General features: G+C 36.2%; 1 protein-coding gene across 41 annotated transcripts in view; it reads left to right on the forward strand.

Annotated features, from left to right (window-relative positions):
• SORBS2 (sorbin and SH3 domain containing 2) overlaps window positions 1–22,144 on the forward strand; it is a 192,868-nt gene extending 170,724 nt beyond the window's left edge. For 19 of the 41 annotated variants that reach the window (XM_088057052.1, XM_088057051.1, XM_088057049.1 and 16 more), the window contains 11 exons: window positions 435–526; window positions 2,902–2,948; window positions 4,264–4,378; window positions 4,474–4,602; window positions 5,567–5,770; window positions 8,764–9,552; window positions 10,729–10,839; window positions 12,819–12,926; window positions 16,448–16,497; window positions 19,260–19,366; window positions 20,125–22,144. In XM_088057052.1, the coding sequence (XP_087913178.1) occupies window positions 435–526; window positions 2,902–2,948; window positions 4,264–4,378; window positions 4,474–4,602; window positions 5,567–5,770; window positions 8,764–9,552; window positions 10,729–10,839; window positions 12,819–12,926; window positions 16,448–16,497; window positions 19,260–19,366; window positions 20,125–20,186 (1,814 nt within the window). In that variant the 3' untranslated portion in view covers window positions 20,187–22,144. The remainder of the gene's footprint in view (window positions 1–434; window positions 527–2,901; window positions 2,949–4,263; window positions 4,379–4,473; window positions 4,603–5,566; window positions 5,771–8,763; window positions 9,553–10,728; window positions 10,840–12,818; window positions 12,927–16,447; window positions 16,498–19,259; window positions 19,367–20,124) is intronic. The other 22 variants (XM_088057073.1, XM_088057081.1, XM_088057076.1 and 19 more) reach the window with 7 other exon arrangements.
• Window positions 22,145–23,897: the final 1,753 nt, after the last annotated feature.

A 23,897-nucleotide genomic window follows, 5' to 3' on the forward strand; every position in this document is an offset into this window, starting at 1 on the left:
AGTGTTTGTTCACATTTTGTCATTGAAGCATGCTTGAATCATGTGTTGTGCATGTAATTATGTGTTTACATTGTTGGCATTCCAAAACAATGTCATGCAGCCTGATGAAGTCCAAGTACTGCTGTCATGTCTTCCACTTGGCCCAGTAGGGGAGCATCCCTTTCCACAGTGAGGCATAAATATGCTCTTTCGATCCTCTGTCATCTAGTTTCTTCTGCTCTGGATCAGAGGATGGCCTTAGCCTTTGCTTAAAGTTAGTAGTATTTTTTTTTTTTCCTTTAAAGGTACTCTTAACCATCATATCATGTGCTTTTCTTTCTATTAAATGTAAAATAATAGATTTCAGTATCTTTTCACCCCTCTAAATGAAAGCAACAGCATCACAGATTTGAATGGGTTTGTTTATCATAGTTTCACATAATTTCTGTTTTCAGTAGACCAGGAGTCTCCTGGAAGCTATTCTTCTGCTTTCACTGATGTGGGAAGATGTACTCCAAGGGAGAGAAGAGGAACTACAGACAAAGAGGTAGTGATACAATAATAAATAATGCAGCAATATCCATATGGAAAGTTGGTAACATATTTAAGACAAGATTTGTGTTGGTTTTAAGAAATTATAATAATGCAGACAAAAGGAACGGCATCTTCCTTTTTCATTAAGAAGATTGGTACTTCAATAAATTCAAATAATATCAAGCTTTGTAAGATAAACTGTATTCTTCTGTTTATTATTAAATAGATATTGACATAAATTCACTATTTATTGATCAGCTCTGTCATAGCTGATAGGAGTGTGTGTTTGGAACACAGAAAAACAACAGATGTGACTGGGGAAAGGCTTTTTAGAAACCCAAAGTATTACACAAATACTTCGGGTATACAAAGTATTACACAAACTGCCTTGGTAGTTTCAAAACTGATACAAAACATCAATATTTCACCATTATTTCTGTTTGGAAAGCAAACCACTGCTGTTAGTGGATTAGACAAAACCAGTTATCCTAAGAGCAATTTCTAACATCTGTAGCAGTTGGTGGGTGTAATTAGATACTGATTGCTTGTAGTCATGCTTTGGAAGAGGAAATGGAAGCAGGTATACCAGCTTTAAAGTAACACAAAGCATCACTGAAAAGTATATATTGAAAAATAAAGTATATCATTCTGTATCTTAAGAATGCTTATAGATCTAGAACTATAAATGCTCTCCAAACAACATAAAAGATTACTGTATTTTAATTGCTAATATATAAGATTTTGTTCTTGGCTATATATACTTTGATAAATGGTGGTATGGTTAGAACTGAATTCAGATTCATTTATACCCCACTGAAATGCTTTTATTGCTGTAATTAGATTAAAATCTGATTTTTTTACAAAAGACTTATTACAAAATACAGGCTAAAAAATTCTAGGAGCCATGTTGTGTGCTTCTTTTGAAGAATCTTGTGACATGGAAAGTCATCTTTCAGTTTGAAAATACATAAAATACTTAAATTACAAGCCATTTTTAAGATCACTTTAAAAGTTTTAAAAATATGAAAGAGGAAAGGCATCCCTGTTTCCAGTATATTTTGTATATTTCAAAGTATTTTGTATTTAAGCAGCTCCACTGTTCTTTTAATAGCCACTTTTTCTGCTATTTGCTTTGGTAGTTACAATGTATCTACATTTGTAGATGTATTTACAATGTACAGGACCAGCTGTATCAAAATCAGGAATGACTGAATAGGGCTTAGCTACAGTTGATATGAATCATATGTTGATATGAATATCCCCCCTGCCTAAAAGACCATTTTTAATAACAGCAAGGAACAGAAAAATGCTTTTAAATTTAGGCTATCTTATTTGAAAGAGATCTGTAATGAAAAATTTTATTAGTATTGCAAAATTCAAGTTGACATGATCCCTATAATAACTTCAGTGACTTCTTATTATAGTGAAGACAATTCTGTAGGTGTGCTAGATTTGCTAGTCTTAAAATGACAAGAAGGGAGAGAATCAAGTCATGAACACATGGCCTGGAATACAGGTAAAATGCAAAATTTTTAAGTGTCCATTTTTATTCTTGTCATAAAAAGATGTGCACCTTTACTTCATGACAAGTAGTATCTCTCATAAATAGCATAATCAGCTCATTCTATTCACCAGTACATCCTAGAGAGGCATATTTTAGCATGGGGCAATCTTATCTGTGTGAGTACTTGCAGAGAAAGACTAAATCACTTTGAACAAATGCCCTCATGTGGTTCTGCTTATCACTTCCTCCGAAGTATCTGGCTACTTGTCAGATGCAGACAGTCCATGAGTGAAGCTTTTGGGTCAGATCACAGTTTATATTTTCATTACAGCTTCGAAAACAGTGAAAATGTGTCATCCATGCAGGTGAGGAAAGTTAGGGCTGTTTTACAGGGGCTTTTTTTGAAACAATATTGAGCTTACATGTACTTGGTGACAGAACTTGATAAATGTATGAAAGAAATGTTATAATGTCATTGCCTATGATAGCAAGAGAGCTGCACAGATGACTCAGATCACCTCCAGTCCTGTGCTTTCTTAAAACTATGAATGTAATTATAGAAATCAAAAATATTCCAGCCATTTCCAGCTGTCAGAGTATATATACACACATATATATATAAATGTAATGCATCATCTGCAATTGAAATTAGCCTACAGATAACAAGTTTAACATAAAAGGCACCTAAAATACTACAGAATATTAATTTTTGTAATAAATTCAACTTAATTTAAAGTAATTAAATACAACAGAATGTATTTTTATTTTGTCAAGAACCACTGTAAAGGTCATCCTTTTCTTTTTGGTCACCTTTTAAAAATTGAAACACATTTATCATATAGTAATACTACCTGAATATATTAATCACTTTGCCTGTTTTTCAGAAACTGCCAGCTAGAGCTGTATATGACTTTAAGGCTCAAACTTCTAAGTAAGTACTAGATGTTTGTTCATTTAAGAATTCGCAATTCAAGCAAATCCTTTCTACCACCTAAATGGTGTTCGAGCCAGTTTCAACAGCAAATTCCATGCACACAAGAACCGTGCTTGCTGTCACAGTAGTCCCTGCATTAACAAACTGTGTGAGAAGTTACTTTTTAATAAAATTATCTTAAATTACTATATTCTGAATCGTATCTGTTTGAGCACATGAATAGCTGTGCATCTTCAGCCTTCTAGAGCACAGGTTGTGAGGGACATACACTGAATGCTCTTTGTTGGGAATTACATTTAGGTGACAGAGGGTAAATTGCTTAAACTACTGTCATAGATAATGAGTTTATCAGAAGTCTAGTCTGTATAATGCTTCAGCCTCTTCCTGTCTGTCTTAACGTGCACAGGCTTTCTGCAGGATGTGATAAGACACAAAGCAACACAAAAAGCAGTGGTCCATAACAAAAGATTGGGAACCACTGATATAGGATATGAGAGAGTCAAAGCAGAATGTCTACAAGTCTTTTCTGCTGTTGTTCCAATGATCCAAGACATTTAAACCATCTTTAGATATGGCCAAACATTGACACTAGAATTACATTAGCTTTTTTGGGACAAAACTCACAGCTGAAATTACCAGAGCAGCACATTAGCTCTTCAAAAACCAAATGGATGATACAGCAAAGATCTCCTGAACCAAGATCTGAAAATATTCTTAATTATTTTTAAAAAGTCCCTTTTTTGGTATCTAACATTTAACATATCACAGTCTCTGAGTATCAAGAAATGGTAAGAACATAATCCTGCATTCTTCATGCTTCTGAATAGCTGTTATGAAAAAAAAATGTGTAGAGCAGAGGGACACCAAGCTGTTATGCTGCAGAAGGTAGTGACAGGCCATGTAGATGTGGAATACACTCTGATTTCCCTACTGTATTCATAAAGAACACACCAAGTACCCCTCTGATGCCTGTCATAAAATCAGTACCTAAACAGGTGATCCAAAAGACATCATACTTGCATGCAGACATCATAAGAAGTGGTCTGGTGGTAACTAGCAATACTTCCTTGGAATCACAATGTTAAACAGGCCTTTGTAACCTATACATACTGCATGGGATTCATAAATGCAAGTCATTTGATTTTATATGGTATGGTAACTGGTAAATGTACCACAGCTGTGACACACTTTCTTCAAATGTTTAGTTGTTACATTCTGTTTCAGTTCCAAACTGTAATGATCTCAGGAACCATGCAGGGAGAAGAGTTAAATGTAAAGCTATAAACATCTGATATAAATAAATTTGTTACAGAGAGCTGTCCTTTAAGAAAGGAGATACTGTCTATATCCTCAGGAAAATTGATCAAAACTGGTATGAGGGTGAGCACCATGGAAGAGTTGGAATATTCCCAATTTCTTATGTTGAGGTTTGTTCTTTGTTTTAATTCCTTTAATTAATTTGGGTAATAGGTCCACAAACCACATGAGTATGATGAAAATCTGGGTTTTTCTTTTTCCTTAGAAACTTTCTCCCCCAGAAAAAGCACAGCCTGCCAGGCCACCTCCCCCTGCACAGATTGGAGAGATTGGGGAAGCTGTTGCCAAATATAATTTCAGCGCAGACACAAATGTGGAGTTATCACTTAGAAAGGTACAGTTGAGAGCTATCTTCCATCAAAATACCACTATAATGTCTCCTGCTACACAGAATCAATATATAGGTAAATACTGTGCTTTGTGCACTCTGCACTAGAGATTTGCAATGCCCAAAGCACTACCATGGTAGGAAATTCTAACATTAATAACTTGATAGTTTGTCTCAGCTACCAAGTACTTCAAATACTGAAAATACTGTAAATGTGTTGTGCTTTTAATTGGGACTGTGGCAGAGTAGCTGCAGAATAAATAGAAAATTACAGAAGATAGAAGATACCAAAAAAAAAAGCCTCAGAGATATTTTTATGAATGTAAATATTTTATTTAATAACAGTTCTCTGTTTATAATGTTCTATTATCTTTCCTATGCATATCCTGGTGGCTATACCTGATTGAACATAAGGAAAATAATTGTTTAATTTCTAAAGTTTGTTAGACACTGGAATATTAATACTGTGGAGAAACTTTATTATTGCAGATATTAAATACTCAATATTAAGTTGTAAGTAGTGTGTACTTCTCATCCACTGGGAAGTTCTGCCCCATATTTTTTTTTTTCTTTTTGTTAAGGAGTTCAGAAAAAATGGGCATAGCAGTCACTGTTGCATACTATAGTTGGAGCATTACCTAGTAGTTTGGCCAACAACTAAAACAGGTTATGTTCCAAAGAAAACTATTAATGTTAATCTCCCAAGCAAGAGGAGGGGACTACATGAGATTCCCCTTAGATAAAAGAACAACATTTTCAGTCCATGCCTAACCCCTCATTTTACTGGAATGGTAATTTTATATATGGTTGTTATTAATGGGAGGAAAAATGAGAAAATGGAGATAATGCTCAACACTGATGGGAAACAGCACTGTAGGGAAGATACTATTATGCGTTAAAATAATACCTGTTATGTACAAAATTAACTTTCAATGTATGTGCTGATAACTTATTTCATAATGCATTTCAGGGAGACAGAGTAATTCTTCTTAAGCGAGTTGATCAAAACTGGTATGAAGGTAAAATACCAGGAACCAACAAACAAGGCATCTTCCCTGTTTCCTATGTAGAAGTCATCAAAAAGAATCCATCAAAAAATGTTGATGACTATCCTGACCCTCCAATACCACAAAGCTATTCTAGTGACAGAATACATCATTTAAGTTCAACTAAGGTAAGGATTTTCTGATGTTAGCTGCAACCCCTAGAGTGGGTTTAGAAGGACTTGTAATTTTTTTGTTAGTGTTATACATAACTTAGGCATTAAGTACACAACATTTTCTTTCTTGCACAGGTAGAATTGCATTACTATGTTATTAATAAATTATTTTTTATAGACAAGTGTGTCTCACATTCTGCCAGGATTTATGCTCTTTTCTTCATTGGCTATTACATTATTTTTAGTAGAGACAGGCCAAATTTGGGCAGAAAAGTCAAGTCAACAGAAAAATTTATTTGGGAATCTTAGCAAGATTTTGAGCATTAAGGGTATACCTAGCAGACTTCTAATAGTAAAGTGTGAAGACATTCCCATAACACAGCTGTCCTAAAAGCCTACAGTTCCATAAGCATGCAGGACACAGCTTACCAAGACCAGTTCTCTACCTTTTGAAGCAAAGGAGAACAGCCAGTGATTCTGTACCAAAACCTTCCTCCTATTGCTAATCAGCCGAGGAGGAGGCTGTTGGTACATTCTTTGGAGTGGTACAAACTGACAGTATTGTTTCATTTAGGAGTAAGTAGATTGTCATCACATTGTCAATGAACTTGGATTCAGACCTTTATGGTTGTATATTTTTCACAGCAAATGTGTATCGTAGGTTCCATCACAAATCATACTACAGGATGCTGCAGAAAGATTCCTGTGTTCTGGTTTATCATTCACTTGTGAGGCTTTGCACTCACCTGTGTGGGGAACATAACATTTTTTGTCAGTGACAGAAACTAAGGAAATTCCTGCATACAAACCATGCTTAGAATTAACATGTTTTCAGTTATTTTGAACACTCAAGATGGAAACTGCCTAGATCTTCCTCTTTACCTTTGTTGCTTATCTCTTCAACATGGGCAGTGGGTTTTGTGTGTAATTATAAACTTCTTTATACTGCTATTAATCCATCTTTTCATTTGGTTTTGTCTCCTTTTCTACTATGATCTACTTCCATACTTGGTGGTCATCCACATGCTTTAACTTTGAAATAAGGTCCACATTTACTTACTGCTTTGGGGTTGTAAAAAGCTACCAAAATATGTCATTTAGAGGCAACAGTATCTTCTGAAAATATTTCTTATTACTACATATTGGTTGGCTTGGGACAGATGCTAGAACAGGTCTTGTCTGGTTTTCCAGAATGTGTCACAACAGAGAATGAGATCCTATCTCTTCTATTCCCACAAAACTGTTCAAGTAACATCAAATTCTGTAGCTGCCAACTGAGGTATATAAGCTAGGGCCCCTTATTGTTACAGGAATCCAGAGGGTCCTGAAGACAAGTCAAGACTATGAGGCAGCTTAAGTGCTTCATATTCCAGAGATGCCTCTCCCTATTTTGTATGAAACAGGCTTCTGTCTCAGGTATCCTGCTAAAGCTCCATGGCCCTTGTTGAGCACAGGTGATGCTTCAGAGCATTTCCATCCATATTACAAAACTATCCTGCCACTATTATTAAGTTAGTTATTCCTAAATCAGTTCATGAGGGAAGGGAATTGGTAGAAGCCTTCTTTTTAACACAGGATACTTCTGCAATAATCAGGTTAAAAAAAAAAAGACAACTTCCATTGAGACTCTTAAACAGACACCTTTTTTCTGGATTTAGCTGTACTCAGAAATGGGAATACCATGAAGAAGATGTTCTAGAATTTACCACACTTTCTGTTACCACTTTCCCTATTCCTCTGGAGTAAAAATGGTGGTCTCCTCAGCAGTATTATTGACCTTAAAACCACAGGTTAGGGGGCCCTTGCTTAAGAGGAATGATGAGGGAAGGAGGCTGAGTATCTCTGTAAGAGCCTAGCTCTGCTTTAGCAGATTGTATCAATCTATATTGTTTACTTTGGTACAGAAGACTGTGTAACAAAGGTTTGTCTAAGTCTAACATAAAGCTGTTTGTCTCAAGAAAATTCAAGCAGAAGGTAAGTAAACTAACCTCCCTATTCTGCAGTATTAATGTAGACTTCTGAAAATATTTTTCTCTAGTACATTAATAGTTAAAGTTGGTAGTAGTCCAGATAACTTAGAGGTGTACATCTAATTATTTTGGATAGCTGTAATGATAAAATCAAAATATTTTTTGCTTAGTTTTAATTTTGAGGATTAATAGTAACAAAAATGCATTTTCAGTATTTACTGAAGCAATGGATATCTACTGATGCTGTGTACGTATGACTCACCAGTCTCTCATTCTTAGAAAAGGACGTTTCTTTTACCAGAAGGATACTTCAATCAATATTGTGTAATGGTACTCAAAGCATACTGCTGTGTACTGTGTTGTCACTATTTTAAAAGCATTGTTGACTGCCTATGTCTAGCTTGACCGGAATGTACCTTTCACAAATGTTGACATCATTTGGAATGAATAGGGTTAATTTTGAAAAACACATTCATTCTGTAGCTGCTCATGCCTTAATAAAAGTATGCAATGTATTAAAGATGTTTCTTAAACATTTACTTAGAACTACTAAGAAAAAGTAGAAATATTTCATTTTAATAATTAGAATTTACCTCAGTTGTTATACTTGGAAAGAAGTATTTAATGACACCTGAAGTGTACTTCTGAAAATGCTATTCTCAAAATAAGAGTAATGGTTTGGGAAATTTTCATTAATATTAACTGTATGATTTAATAACCTTTGACAAGCTCACTAACAGAGCACCATAAGTAACATAACTTTAGCAGATCAAATGCAGTTGCCTTCATGAATGTAATGATTCAAATCTGTCTTAATGTTTGACATTTATGCCCTAAGCCAGAACCTGATAGTTTCATGTTTCAAATGTCTTTCCCGCTGTTCTGATTCATGTAGTAGTGATTTCAGACACCCATGGTCACTGGAATTGTACCCTGTAATCCAGATGATGGCACAGACATTTTTCTTTTCCAGTTTACCCATATCCTAATTCTCTGTCATGCTTATCTATCTCAATCCCCATGTTTTTCTTTTTGAAGTTGTCTTCCCAAGCACTGACCCCACTTTCCAGACAACCTCCCTCATCTTGGTCACACACTGATCAAAAGATTCTCCAGGCTGACTCTAGTGACTTGTTCTCAAGGACTGTTGGGCTTTCACCTTCAGGCATGCGCAGCTTAATTCCTCCATCGGTTCCAGACAGTTTTCTTTGTGACTTAGAAGAACTCAATTCTTTGGCATTAGCAGCCTCCCAAACTGTAGCAATCTCCCCAGATAACAGCATTCACCACGTTAAGGATGGTCACTTTGTGCCAAATACAGAGGTGTTTCTCAGCTCTCCTACAGCTCTTCCTCTGTCCTTTCTTGTATCTCCCTCTGTCTCATCTTCAGCCAGCTCATCTCATGACACAGCATATAAGCATGTCAGCAAAAATACCAAGTTAGGAAAAGATAAAAACTTAGAAGACATAATTGACCCTTTAGTTATTGAAGAATCTAGAGATTTGTCAGATACTACAGGAGAAGGTGAACATGGTGCTATCCATAACGTCCCTTCACCATATGAAGAAGGTTCCTTGTCCAGTGTGCTAGCTGCAAGTGCTGAAAATGAAGAGGAAATCTGTACTGCAGACCTGTCACTTAATAGAGGGGATCAGTCAGAACCTCAAGAATCAGATTTCTCTGAAGAAACACAAGACACAACAGAAGAACTGACTAGACTGTATATAGATGAGGATCTGGTACATGACTATTTAGAATTCCCAATAGCAAGTGGAGAAGATTCTGTGGATTGTTATGAAGGATATACTTCACCAGATACTGATAAGGTATTTTAATTTCTGACAACCCTGACTTCTGTGTTCAGATAACTTAGTATAATTATACTCTGCCTTGTATTTACATGTTTGTATTGTGCACAGGCACATTTTACATAACTGCATTTAGAGCAAGCTGGTTTAAGCAGAAAGGTGTCCCTGCCCATGGCAGAGACTAGATGATCTTTAGGTCCCTTCCCACCCAAACCATCCTATGATTCTATGATTAAAAATTATCAGCATTAGGGGACAGTCCCTTCTCAGAAGCAGGCATTTGCACCACTGTAAATTCTATGATCTATCAATTATTCTTTTCCCTCCTGTCCTTGTTTGACGAGGAGTTTCTGACGTGAAATACCAGTGAACCATTTCCCTCACTAGCCCATTGCTTACTGCCCCTTTTGAGAGAGAGGCCCCAGCAAGCAGATGCTGTCAACAGCCTCCAGAGGGAGGGGCATGTTCCTCCTGCAGAGACTGCGGTTTGTGTTTCGCATGTGTCAGTTCAGCAGCTGATGTATTTATAGAAGGCTCTGTTAGGAGGATCTGACTAACAGTAACAGATCAGGTTATGTTTGGCAGTTAGACAAATGCTTCCTCCTGAAGCCCTCCCCAGTTCCTCTTTGGGACAGTACATCACTGAACTATCCCAAATGTGTGCTGGCCATTAAATGCCACAATATAGCTATACAGCTTGTGTGGTTTCCAGCATAGATCTTTTTTTTGTCCAGCACTTACTTCAACAGACTATTCAGGTGCTTTCACTGTCAGCATGCAAGTCAGGTGCTTAGGACAATGTGTTTTAGGCCAAATGTTAAGCTATTTATTTACATTTTGCAGTCTACCTCTACTTTTAAATGACCTGAAAACACAGGAGAAAAACTTAAAAACAGAGGTGAAATCCATGGCCACAAATGGCAACTTTTTAATGCTTTCTGAGGCAAGAAATTTCTTCCAGAAAAGTAGATGACTAATAAAAAGATTAGCGTGAGATTTGTGGTTGTTCAGGTTAGTTACATGTCCCCTTACTGAGCATTTGACATCCTTCAGCTGATTTTGTAACACAGTTTTATAGCACAGCTACTTCTCATATTTCTTAAAAATTTAAGCCAGCTCTGCTTTGGGCTGGAACATCAGGAGACTGATCCTCTTTTCCATCTTTCTTTTACTCTTCCATTTCCCTCTGCCAAGGCACCTACTTCCCACTCGGTTCCTACAATATCCCAGTCTACTGCTTCCCTCTCACCTCCTCTCCTCTCTAAACCCTTACATCAGCAGGAGAAAGACTCACTACAGTTAAAGGTAACTGCACCTCTTGAATATGGATTGTTGTAAATCTTCTTGTCTATTAAATAACTGCAAGGCTAACACTGAGTTTGATCTTCGCAGATGTATTGCTTTCTCTACTAATATTAAATAACCTAGGAATTGGAGGATTGATAGGCCTTTTTCAAATGAAACACAAGGTAAAACTATAACCATTATGATACAATTAAATAGTTAAAGGAGCTACCAATGATAGGAAAGCAGAAAGCCTTCAACTCATTTTCAGATCCATACCAGGACAGCCAATGTAACTTAGTTAATTGATGGAAATACTATATTCAAGTATGCAGAAACTAGATAACATTTGTGTTTCTGTTTTCTATTTTAATCCAAAGCCTGGGAGAAAAGTCATAAATTTCACAGGAAAGCACCACTGCAGAGGGTCATGTTCTAAATACCGATTGTGTTAGTCAAAGGACTAGACAAAGATTATTTCCTCTTCAGGACTACAGTTTGTGTCAGCATTTAAGCTCTGTGGCAGAAAAATAAAAACTTCCTCTAGGAAGACAAAGTTATTTTGCAGTGCTGACTTGCAGAAGATTCATCTGCTCATGAAAAGGATAAAAAGTCATGTAAAGAGGAACTATCCTAGAAAAGTGATCATTACATCAGTCATAAATACCCTGCTTTTTCTTTTTTTTTTTTTCCCTTAAGAGCTACCACATTTTACAATGTGCATTCACAGAAAACACAGTCATAATGGACTTAAAGAATCTGTTGGGTTTTTTCTGAAGTAGGGAATAGACTTCTTTCCAGGACATGAATCTATCATGAGCTTAGGTTTGTTCCACCTCAAAGAAGGGGTAAAACAGAGTACTACACTTGCTTCTGCAACTTTTAATAACTTAGCAGTTCGTAGAGTGCTTTTGGTGCTTTTGCTTAGCCTAACCAGAAAAATATTCCTCATCTATACTGAAATTCTTTTTTGGTGACCTTTATAGTCTTTGCCCTTATTTGAGCAAGGTGTGTTAATCTGGGCTGAAAATAAATAGAAGGAATATAAGTCCTTGAAACTGTATATTGATGCTTCAATAACTTTTGTTAATTTAAAAATGCATACATGTGTGTACATATATATATATTTATATGGCTTAAAACTAAATGGAATACAAGGAGCTATGGGTGGGAAGTGTCACTTTGCACTTTGTTGGTGGGATGGATGTGTCTTCCAAAAGAAGAAGTCTGAAGACACATCCTAACATGTGCTGAAATGCTGACATTTTTCTGCCTCCTTGGCCTCTCTTGGTATCTTTTTTGTTGTTCTTATTCACCCCTCTCCTCCTAAGAGGGGGCTGTTTTTTTGTTTAGTCGCATTCTACTGACAGTCACAAATACCTAAGAAAAGGTTTCCAATATTGCACTCCATTCTCCTCACATTCCCCCACAGCTCCCCCCTGTTCATGAGATTTCACATTTGCTGCACACAAACCCCTTAAGAACTGAATTCTGACAAACATGAAGCTGATTTGTAGTGATGCTAACAAAATGAGGATATTTTCATGAAGTACTCTCCACCAAGCATTTACTTGCTTTCTAAATGCAAATCCAAGGGGTGTATTCCGTTTAACAGCAAGGGATTATGTTTGCCATTGGTATTTCTAAGGTAGCATTTCTGCTCAGTGCTGTTGAGCTTTTCTCTGTTATTATCTGAGCTACTTCAGGGGGTACACATGCAATAACTATTCCAACTGCATATGCTGTATGTTATTCATCTTTTAATCTTCTAATTGTAACAAGTAAGGGCATGTGCCAGACCAGGAAACACTTGGGGAAAAAAGATACAGTGAAAGCAATGAAAATACTGTACACTAATAGTACCTTCCTTCTACCTGTAACAGTTGCTTTTTGTTATCAGGAAAAGCATGTCTAATTTGCATGTATGAATGAAGCAACAAAAATCCCATAATGCTTCATTCTTAAACTCTCACTTGACAAAGTTTTTGTGGTTCTTCTAGGCTAATTTAAAGAGGGAGATATTTGTTATGGGTAAACCTCCTCGTAGCCCAGTGATGACTACGAGATCCTGCAGCTCTCCTGTCAGAGGTCACAGCTATTCACACAGGGTATGGTACTGGATGCCCAGTGTGCAATAACAGCTTTTCCATGGACAAGGAGCTCAGTGTCTAGTCTTTAAGTATTTTGCTTTTACCCAAGTGTCTCAATACTATCAGTATGCTGTGTTTTCTTTCTGCTGTGTTTCTGTGCTATGACTGAGTAAAGGCAATGGGTCTTTGTGTGCCTGAACTTTTTTATATAAATCTGTTAGTGTACTGTATCTCTGCAGTACTGCATGGTATTTCCAGTGCTATAGGGAAATTTATATTTAGTCTGGTTCTTTACAGTTAGTATAAATAGTATAATAATATTGTTAGTATATAGTATTAAAATCACTCCTCTCTTTCAAAGCATTTTTAGTTTATTAAATTACAGCTTCTAAGAGTCAAAAATTTGTTCTCCATTGCATGTATCCAGGCCTTAGCATGTATACAGGCTGAATTTTTGGTTTTGAATCCACATCCTTATTTTCAAAATGTTTTGCACCTGCTATATTTTTTTCATTCAACACTGTTCTCTTTATCTAAGCATTCCAGATTTCAATACTCTTTAACCTTTCACTTCTTATCTGTAATGTAACTGTAACACAACTCTAATATTTTCATCTAGCCAGAAAGGTTGTTTAGAATTTGCATGGATTTTGCTCAGAAAGGTAATCTACATTATGAAAAAGGGAAAAAAAAAAATCAAACGAACACAAAAAGCCCACCCTCAACCTAAACAAATATGAGAATGGGAATTTATGGCGTATGTTTTACTTTCAGTTTAGGATTTAATTGTACTTTGCATTGGTTTCTTAACATTTAGGTCGTAAAAATAGTAATGGGATGAATTGTTTTCCATGCTGTTGCTGCTGATTTTAGGTGATCATCTTTCTGGTGTCTCCCTTTTTAAAATTTGAATAAAATATGCAGGTTTGTGTAACTTCCAAAGTCCTAGCTTTTTGGCAGGCCTCTGCCTCCAGGTATTGAGGGGACAGTGCTTTCTTCATTACTGAAGAAAGACAGTTCAATCCCAGGAAGGCCAGGATTCTTGTAGTAGCAAACAGCATCTCACAAAAAGTCCAACTAGGAATGAGAGCTGTAAAAAAGGAATTAAGCCCTATTTTAATTTTGCACATGGCTACAAATGAGTGACATGTAACCAGTATATTACGAGGAGTGTATTGATGTGTAGTGTACTTATGATTTTAATTCCTAAAGTACAAGAGCATATATCGTGCACCTAATTTTGCGTGCTCAGGACTTTACAGAACTTATATGCAAGTGCAGTATCAATCATGCATGAAAATCAGGCACACAACTGGGACCATTGACTTGATTTCACACTCCTTAATATTTTTGGGATTAGGTCCTGCAATATTAGGATAGTCTAGTAAAGTGAGGTGCAGTTGAAAACTAGGAATCTTTGTAACAGTCCCCTGTCTAGACAATGCAACTGTATGTGGGAATGAGAGCTTAGGGAAAGAAAACAGGGAGAAAGCTTCTGGATGTCAGCTGGGGTGTTACTGTGGAATGCATCCAAACAAAGAGCGAGTGCCAAGGTCCCCCTGTTCAGACATAGCACCAATTACTTCACCCTGTTTCTCCAAGATTTTAATTTTGTCACAAGACTGTTTTCTCTGTGGCAATAACATACAGTTGAAAATCACGAGTCACCTTGATTCTTATTTATTTCTACAGTAGTTAATTAGCAATAGAACCTTTTATGAAGCATATGCATAAAAAAGAAGGTAATACTAACCTACCCAGTTTCTTCCTGGCTTGGTATTATGTTCAAAGCATTAAATCATTTGTAGCATTGTTTAGAACTTTTACTTCGATTGTTTATAGGAGAAGTCCTTAACCTCGCTTGAGTTCTTTTGCATCTCTGACTATTTTTGGCATTCAGCTCAGTTACAGACCTGATGAAAGATTAGCAGCAAATCAGGTCAGATTCCAGTCTAAATACAAAGCATTCTGACTATTCTCCTACTGCTTGACAAGCCAGCAATTGAAGGAAAAAGAAGGTTTACTGGGAACTGTTTAATTTGCAATCTTTACTGTTTATTCTTCAGTAAAAATTATCCATCTTTCTTGTACACTGGCAGAGGAGAGTTAAGTGAGAGAGAGAAGACAGTAAAGAGTATAAAAAAAAATTATTTTTTTTTTTACTTTGAAAATCTATATGAATTTTTTAAAAAAAATCCATTATCTACCTGCCTGTATATTTAGGCATTTTTTAAAAGTTATACTATATAGACTGTAAAGTACAGACTGTTCACAGTATTTTCTGCACATATTCATAGAAACTTCTGAAAAGAAATATAACTAATTTCATCTGGAGATGCTGAGGGAAAAGAGGGGGGAAGAAACCTAACAAACTACGTCCTGTGTTTTTCCATTTAATTTTTGCCATCAGCTTGTGGATTGTTTACTGTTGCCTTCTCTCTTGGAAGACTATATCATCTTCAAGAGTGATACAAGAGTGACTGGAATACTCAAACCAAGAGAGAACCATGGAGCAACAAGACAAATTCCATGGCTTAGAGATCAGGTTGCAGTTTACTCAATTCATGAAAGAAAGTGTTATGAGCAGTGTTTGATATCCACACTCCCAAAACAGATATGGTTCCCAGACTTGTCTCTACAGCATGACCAGAGGGCATCCTCAGTCAACAAAGAATATGATCCCTGCTCATATCAAGAGCTTTCCCAAGCAGCTGCTCCTGCACTTTCTGGCCCCAGCCAGATTCTAATCAGTATAGGTCAATGACTTTCTAAGCAGGATATGGTTTCTGTAGAAGATTAGTATTTTCAATTTCCATCACATCCAGATGTATTGAATATTATTGCTCACTAATGCTCCATTAAGAAGGAACATAGTTCCTTTCAAAAAGCTTTGCACTGGAAATACAGACTACTTTTTTCTGTTGAAGTGTTAATTGTTATATTCACACAATTTGTTGTATTCTTCCAAAAATTTTTCCTGTTCTTTGCCTCCCAGCAGCCCGCATGGCTTGAGATGAAACAGAATTAGTTAAAGCATAGCATGTTATGCCTGCCAAGTTAGTACTCTGTGTGTGTAATGTAAATTGGTATGTTGTTCGTCTGTGAATAATCTAGATTCTGCCATTATGTGTAGGAGATTTTATTTCTGCTTATCTAAAAATGTATTTTACCCAAAGAATGTATGATGTTCATTAGTTGCATCTGATTTTTCTAAGTTATTTCTGTTTCACAGTGAAGAGGCAGCAGGCTTCTATTCCAGCTTTGTACTATTCTATAAACAGAATGGACTGTTGATGATGTTCACAGTTTTGTTTAGTTTTTATTATGATCTCCAAAAATCAGATCTTTAAATGTACCAAGATTCAGTTGTTTGACTTGTCTCTTAAGAATTTATTGTGAGTTGGAAGGGGGGCAGAATGGGCCATGGTTTTACACAAGGTAGAATATGAACTCTTGAGCAACTATGTGTTACACCCCTATCCAATTATTTGGACCTTAAACTGCAAATCTTTATTACATTTCAAATCATTTCATTTCAGCCACAGCGCCCTGTGCTTTCTCATGAAAATATACACAGTGGGGGGGAACCGTAAGTATAATTCTTGTCTACTAAACCAAAACCTAACGTTTAAGTAACAGCCAGCACATCATCAGATAATTTTTTAACTTTCCAAGTACAATTATGAAGTGATTTCACAGATTTATAGATAACTGCATGATGTAGGAAGATAGCCAAGAAAGTCCCAGAGGGCAAAGCCTTATTTATTTAATTTTACATTCAGTGCAGCCAGACATGGCAACTTAACAGTTCTTCATTGTCTGTACTTACTGAAGAGATTTTGACTTTTTTTTATTCTCTCCATTTTTACATCTCAGCAAAATGACAATAACAGATTCAGCATTGATTCAATTGATGTGCTTTACTGTTTTATCCAGAAGCAGTTCTGGATTTGAATAGAGAGAAAACAAGTAACTTGATAATGTTGATCACAGGAACACAGGCTCACACATTTTGGTGTGATTTACAAGTGCAATTCAAATATGAGATACAAGGAAAGCTTCTCTGAAAACTGCAGAACTCGAGTCTTATTTTGACAAACATTTAAAGTGCTTGGGATATTTCATTACTGACTCTTAAAATGCAAGTTCAGTGCAAGATTGTCTTGAGATTCACACCACCCCCCCCCCACCCCAAGTCTTGACACCGGGCCCTACTTCAGTGATCACTGAAACCAGTTGCCAATCTTCCTTTAGCATCAGAGCACTTCAGCATATGCTCTATTATAGCATTTTTCATAAAATGTACCTAGGGTTTATTGTCTAAAAATATTTTTAAGTTTTCGTCAGTCATTTGTAGAAGGAAAAGAGAGGTTAAAAAGTTACCAAATAGCTATACTACAGATATAATTCGATTTGGATATTTAATCTCTTTAAAACCAAAATTTTCTGTTGGTATTGTTGAGCATACTGGAGCACCTAACTCAGTTTTGAAATCAATAATTGTCTAATTCATTTTTTTCAAGATAGTATACGTAGTTCATGACTAAAGTTACTGATTCGTAAAATGAAAAATAGAAATACATTTAAATTGCTAACTAACCATTCTTTCTCTTGAATATGTTTTCTGTCAGTATTGTAAATGCTAGTAGAGTTTTCATATTTACAAAAGTCTTAGATTAGCATAGAGAGAATGAAATTACTACAAAGAAGTTTGTTAAATGGATTATCTAGAAATTACTAAAATTCAATTTCTCAAGTACAAAGAGTGCTCATTGGGAAGTTCTTGTTACTGTACTTGAGTAATTGGCTTGAATCCTGTTCATGACACATTACATCTGCAAATCCTGTCCCCTTGGAAGCTGCATTGAATTATTTTTTGGAATATCACCATAGCTCTGCTTTCCTGAAATGATGATAAGCATAACAGAAAATATTATTGCCACTTAGTTTATTGCACAGATTGCTCTTACTCCTGCTACATAAATTACTAAAGGTAATTGCTTAAACAACCAGTCTCTTTCCATTTTGTTAGTGTAATTAAAATATAAAAAGATACTTTTGTGGCTTGGGAAGATGATTGCCAGTGATGAGAAATTAAGTTAATTTTTTCTTTTTTTTTCTTGGAACATTTTCTTATTTTCTAATCTCCAAACCAGCAATGTGAAAAATAAGTGTAGTTTATTCAAGAAGACATCATTAAACTAAACCTAGCACCAGTCTGTATATACGATTTTCAAACTGAGCTTTCAGGAGCAGGAATTTTTTAATAAACATGTTATTTAAGTCATGAAAACTTAGCTGGAATGATAAACACATCAATGAGCAAGCTATCTTGTTTTTACTGGGGAAAGTGTAATTATGGTATTAAGGTTAAAAATTCAGTGAACTGTTTTAAGAGCAAAGAATGGATACAATAATATTTTGCTTCAGTAATCTAAAATGAAAACTATATCCTTTTCTCAATTTCTGCAGTTGTACCCTGCTTCTTTTTAGACAGTCAGTTATGAGGCACAGTTGCATAGGGAAAAAGGCCAATTCTGACTCTGCAGGACTCACAGGATTGTGTAACAATCTTCCTGTGGGCCGTCAGCCCAAGAACCTTCAGTTCCCCCTAGTCAGAGTTTATTCTTTCAATTCAAAAAACTTTAATTAAAAGCTGGCAAGAACTGGAATACAATGCATTTAGTAATTGCACACCTCTTACCATTTATCCACCTTACATCCTGCAATCTGCAGTTATGGCCAGGTGTAGAAGCATGGCCCAGGGTTTGAATATTGCTTGAGTTTCCATCCATACGTCCTCTGATTTGATTCAGGCCTCTCCCTCATTCTCAGGGAGAGATGGCTTATCTGTGTAGCCACTGAAGAGCCCAGGGAGGTCCCCCAGCCACAATGACAGCGCGTGAGAGCTGCTGTCTTGGGTACCCTCGCTTGTGCTGCCACTGGCTTCTCAGAGCTTAAAGGTAGAACCACAGTGTTAGGTGCTGATCATGGAAGGTTACAGGGCTAGCACATCTAGACTCTCCTTTAGAAGTGCTCTGTTTGGTGACTGAACTATAAAATAACACGAAAATGTTTAAAAAAAAAAAATAAATCTGTTTTTGAAACAACTGGTTGAGGAGCCATCAGGCTTGCCTTTAAACCCAGTCTTCAGTGTCTCATGAGTTGCCTTTCTAATGAAGGTTTTATTTACTATAAATTCCTAATCCTTAAGTGCACCAGGCAAAATAAAGTCCTTTTCCCCTCTATTTGCAAGTGTTTCTTCTTAATGTTTAAACCAGCTCCTTTACTTGAGCAAAAGTGCAAGGAACTTTTTCTTCTTTTTAAAATGCATCATTTGTCCTATTTAAGGTTTCAGGCTCTATATAACTATACTCCTAGGAACGAAGATGAATTGGAGCTCAGAGAGGGAGATGTCATTGATGTGATGGAAAAATGTGATGATGGATGGTTTGTGGGTATGTTTTAATTTGGCTGCTTTCTTTTTTTTTTTCCCCTGACCTGTGCTGCCCTCTTTGTGTAGTGTCTTTTAATCAACTTGATTTTTGGCATGTAGCGTAATAAACATGAACCTGGCTTTATCAGGAGAAATCCCAACCAAAATCCACTGAAACTAGCGGGTGATTTTGCACTTTTGTCTTTTAAAATTGATAGACACAAATTGACACACGCCTCTGGATTGTTATATAGCATCATTGTCATTTGGGACACAAATGGACTGTGTATTATGCCTCTCTTTATAAATGCCAGGTAACTTAAAACCTTCTCACATGAACACATCCACAGCATTGACCACTTGTGAAACCGAAGAATTACTGAAGAAACGATGATTTCATAACCAGGCCAAGATAGAGTGGCTTAACATTTCATAAACCCTCATGCATACAGCAGCTAACTTAATCATCTGACAAGCCCCTAATATTTAAAAAATTCACATTATTTAGAATTTATGTTGTTGAAATTAAATTATTTCTATGTACCAAGAATTTTAGCACAGCTTTTAATCAGGCCTAACAATTTAATCAAATATGCCTCTTTGTTTGCATTTGCCTTCCTGCAGTTACACTTTCTTAAACCTCACAAATAAACTTATCTAGCATAAGGAACTGTAGATCATTCTGTTTGTGCAATACTAAACATAAAAATTTTAAGGCCATGCTTACATAGTGATTTTCTGTTATTATTCCCATCTTTCATCTTTTGCTTCTAATTTCAGGAACCTCAAGAAGAACCAAATTCTTTGGTACTTTCCCTGGAAACTATGTCAAGAGGCTGTGAAATTTTTTTTTCTACTTATTTATGCTGCATCTCTGCAACACATCTGCATAAAGCTGCTAGAAAACATGCTACGCTGGCCTTCTGTTTTCTTGCTTGCAGTCTCAAATAGAGGCCATCTAGTTCATCCTCATCCCATCCCACCCGCCAAACCGTTCCAGCAGTATTACAGCAACGACCACAGTGTGAATAACTAAGCTTTTCTGAGACAAGAGGAATCATTTCAACATTTAAATACTCCCTGCTTTAAAGTCTTTTCATGTGAAACACAATAGGAGAAGCCTGATGACAGGTACACAGATGAGTTGCCATGGGGGGTAGGGGGAAAGGGGGGAAAATTATTCCTAGTTTGAACATTTGTGGTACTACCATGAAGTCTGGTGGGATTTTTTTCAGCATGCATGTAATACAGAGGAAAGTTGCTGTTTACTATTTTTTAAAAAATTGATTTTACACATTCTTATTAGCTTGGCAGCATTTGTTGCTTCCACATTGCTGTGTCACGGGTTTGCCTATTGTACTGGTTTACAATGTATGACAAACTATAATATAGATTTTTTTGCCTGCACTTGTATGCTGTAACAAATGCACAGTGATTGTAAAATCTCAAGGAAGCAAAGTGAAAAATGGAAGAACTGCAAGTGTTCTGAATGGGTGCAATGGTATTGGCTAAATCTTTTGTCTTTTCCCTCATGAAAAACAGTAGTGAACATGTTTTTTTCTGTTAAAAGGTAAGAAGTACAAAAGGCAGAAAGACTTGGGAAAGAGGATTTAAGGAAAAGCGAGACAATGCTGTAAGCATAGACAATAAAAACCTGCTATTGATGTCTGATATTAAATGGTTGTAATCAAAATGTTGTAATAGTAAGCACCATGAAGTATAAGAGGTTAGTGTTTTTACTTATCAGGAAATTAAAGAAGCAGGAAGATAAACAGTGTTAGTGCAAAGGGTTGTTGGGTTTTGGTTTTTTTCTTTCCTAACATAGCCACCTGAAAAATATTCACAAGCATCATGTACTGATTTATTTCACTATATATGTGTATGTATGTTAATGAAACCCAAGTTACACATTCTTTTTAGGAATTTAGACAGAAAAAAGACACAAGTATTAAAACCGATATATTTTAGAGGTGTTGGGTTTTGGTTTTTTGTGTGAATGAACAAGTGTTTGAAACATACATTTTCCATACGCAAAGGTAAGCATAAATAGCAAATGAAATTAAGGCACAGAATGATAATGACTATGGCTTTATAAAAATAAAAATTTGGATTTGGTTTCTTTGGCACCTTATAGATGGCAAAAGCTTCTGCTGCATTTCTCATGGGAAAAGGATCAAAATTATCAAAATGTATGTAGTCTCTGTAGCATTTTGTATATAATTTTGCTTTTTTGTACAGAGCCATTCGGTTATTGATTTTTAAAAGATTAAGTTTCTTATTTGCCCTCTTCACATACAGAACATTTCAATGTGTTTTTCTTTTCTTGCTCTGTTTACCATAAGCACATCTGGATAGTGCAATTCTGTAAGATAGCATTTTATGCAAAATTTTATTAATTAAAATATGGTTTACCAGCCAAATCTAAATGTACATATGTCTTTATTACTGAGAAAGGTCATTAAGGCAAAGGTAAAGAAACATCTTTGTGCAGCATACCTTTATTATTGCAGATTTCATGGCAAAAGCTTTATATTCAAAGGCTTTCAATTTTAAACTAGATCTGCATGCAGCTTTGCTGTGAGATTAATACTATCTTTGATGCCATTTATGATTGAGGACTTAAATATCTGTTGCCTGTGATATTTAAAAAGTACTGTTTCTACTCTGTATCTGATTTTAGAAAATGCAGGGTTTTCATACCTGGCTTTCAGGTAACTGACTTTGAATTCCTACAAGCAAAAGGTCTCTGTGGTTTTTTTTCCTGAATAGACTTCTAATAAATTTTGCTTGGAGTACAAAACTGTTTCCCCCATCATTTCTCCAAATACAAGTAACTTATCACTTAAGTATTGCAAAGTGCTTAACTCTTCAAGCTTATATGCAGTTACACCTTGTACCTACACATACCCACCCCACACACTGTAATGAGAATGGCAAGCCATTGACACTTCAGGAGAAGATTGTAGTCTTAATCTTTCAGTTAAAAAGTAGAGAAATATTTAAATATATCCAGGTAAACCAAGCATACTCAATTAAGCTAAGTCTGCTGAAATCCCAACTACAGTATTTAAGGGACAAACTAAAGGATTTATGTGTTTCCTTGGATAAGCCCCTATAAAACCATGAAGGACACCCCACACGAGTAGGGATGTTTTGTCCTAAAAGCAGAGCAAGAGATGGGGGAAATTAGAGGCCAGCTAGTTTAATATCTAGGAAAATATGAAAGCGGATCAATGAAAAGCCTCAAATATTCACTTGTTTTTCTAAAAAATTATGTATCAAACCAGATTAATTTTCTCATGTCACCATATGTAGCGTGCTTCTTGATTTCTCTTAGGATTTGCTTTTAATGCTATGAGTTGGCAGCTGGATTTGCAGAAAAGAAAAAAGTCAGCACCAGTGCAAAAAAATCAAGTCTATTGCAGAGCTGCACTACATTACAGACAAATAGGTAACATAACCACAGCATCCCTAAAAACCAGGTGATCTCAGTCCCTAGCCTGCAGCGAGTATATTTGCTGTTGAGGCAAAGGCTTCCTAAAACAAGAAAGCCCGTAACACACCAACAAGCCAGGGCGACTAATGCATGAGCAATTCAGGGTAGTGATCTATATCCCAGACTAAGCAAAGGGTCACCCTAGCAGGTCTCACATTCTGTCACCCGTGCCAAAGCAAAGCATGGTGTCATTCTGCCATGCCTGGTATTTACTAGTTGCCTTTTAAATGCTGATATACAGAACCCGGACAGGAACACGAGGTGCTTCCTGTGCATTTGAAAACGCCGTGCATGAGCCCATGGGAAGCTGGAAACATGAAGTCAGTAGCTCTAGAAAGACCTTAGGTCATTGCTAAGTATAGTCCCTTACAGCATTAATAGTTACAGGGTGAAACCCTGCCTTGGCTCCAGTTAACAGCAAACTCCTTTGAAGTCAACAGATCTCACAGTACTGGTAATGATTTCTCTGTTAACATGAAACTAAAACTGCACAAGAAAGAAGCACTAGAACAACTGGATATCCAGTTTGGATTGGTTTTATTATACTGAAAAGTGTGAGCGCACACAGACACCAGAATCCACTTCTTTAACTGTTCCCCCAACAGAGCAAAGCAGATAGTTCTCTTTTTTTAATACTTAACTGTCAAGTTAGCTTAAAAAAACCTCTTTTATCCATCACAACCCCTTGTTGCAACAAGCAAATATCAATCAGACCAATACGTGAATCCATCCATTTCACAGAGCAGGGAACTGCCAGACCAACACAGTGTAAATTGCTACCTTATCCATACACAGTAAATAGTAATGCTGAATTTAATAAATCTTTCTTCTGCAGCTGTATCAATAATCAACATCATGCCATTTATTTGACTGGATGCAAAAACTGTCATTTTACTTTTATCCTCCCTGTAATGGCCAGATAAAAAAAGTTCCCAAGTCCTAGCTAAAGACTGCCCAATATAATCTATTGTCCACATCCACCTAGTGAAGTCACATTCCTTTGAAAATTAAAAATACTTTTATACATATTTATGCAGAATGATAGAAATCCACTGAA

Source organism: Pseudopodoces humilis, chromosome 6 (genome assembly GCF_049639895.1).
Source record: "Pseudopodoces humilis isolate 2021_Gansu_Grassland_sample_001 chromosome 6, ASM4963989v1, whole genome shotgun sequence".
Classification (NCBI taxonomy): domain Eukaryota; kingdom Metazoa; phylum Chordata; class Aves; order Passeriformes; family Paridae; genus Pseudopodoces; species Pseudopodoces humilis.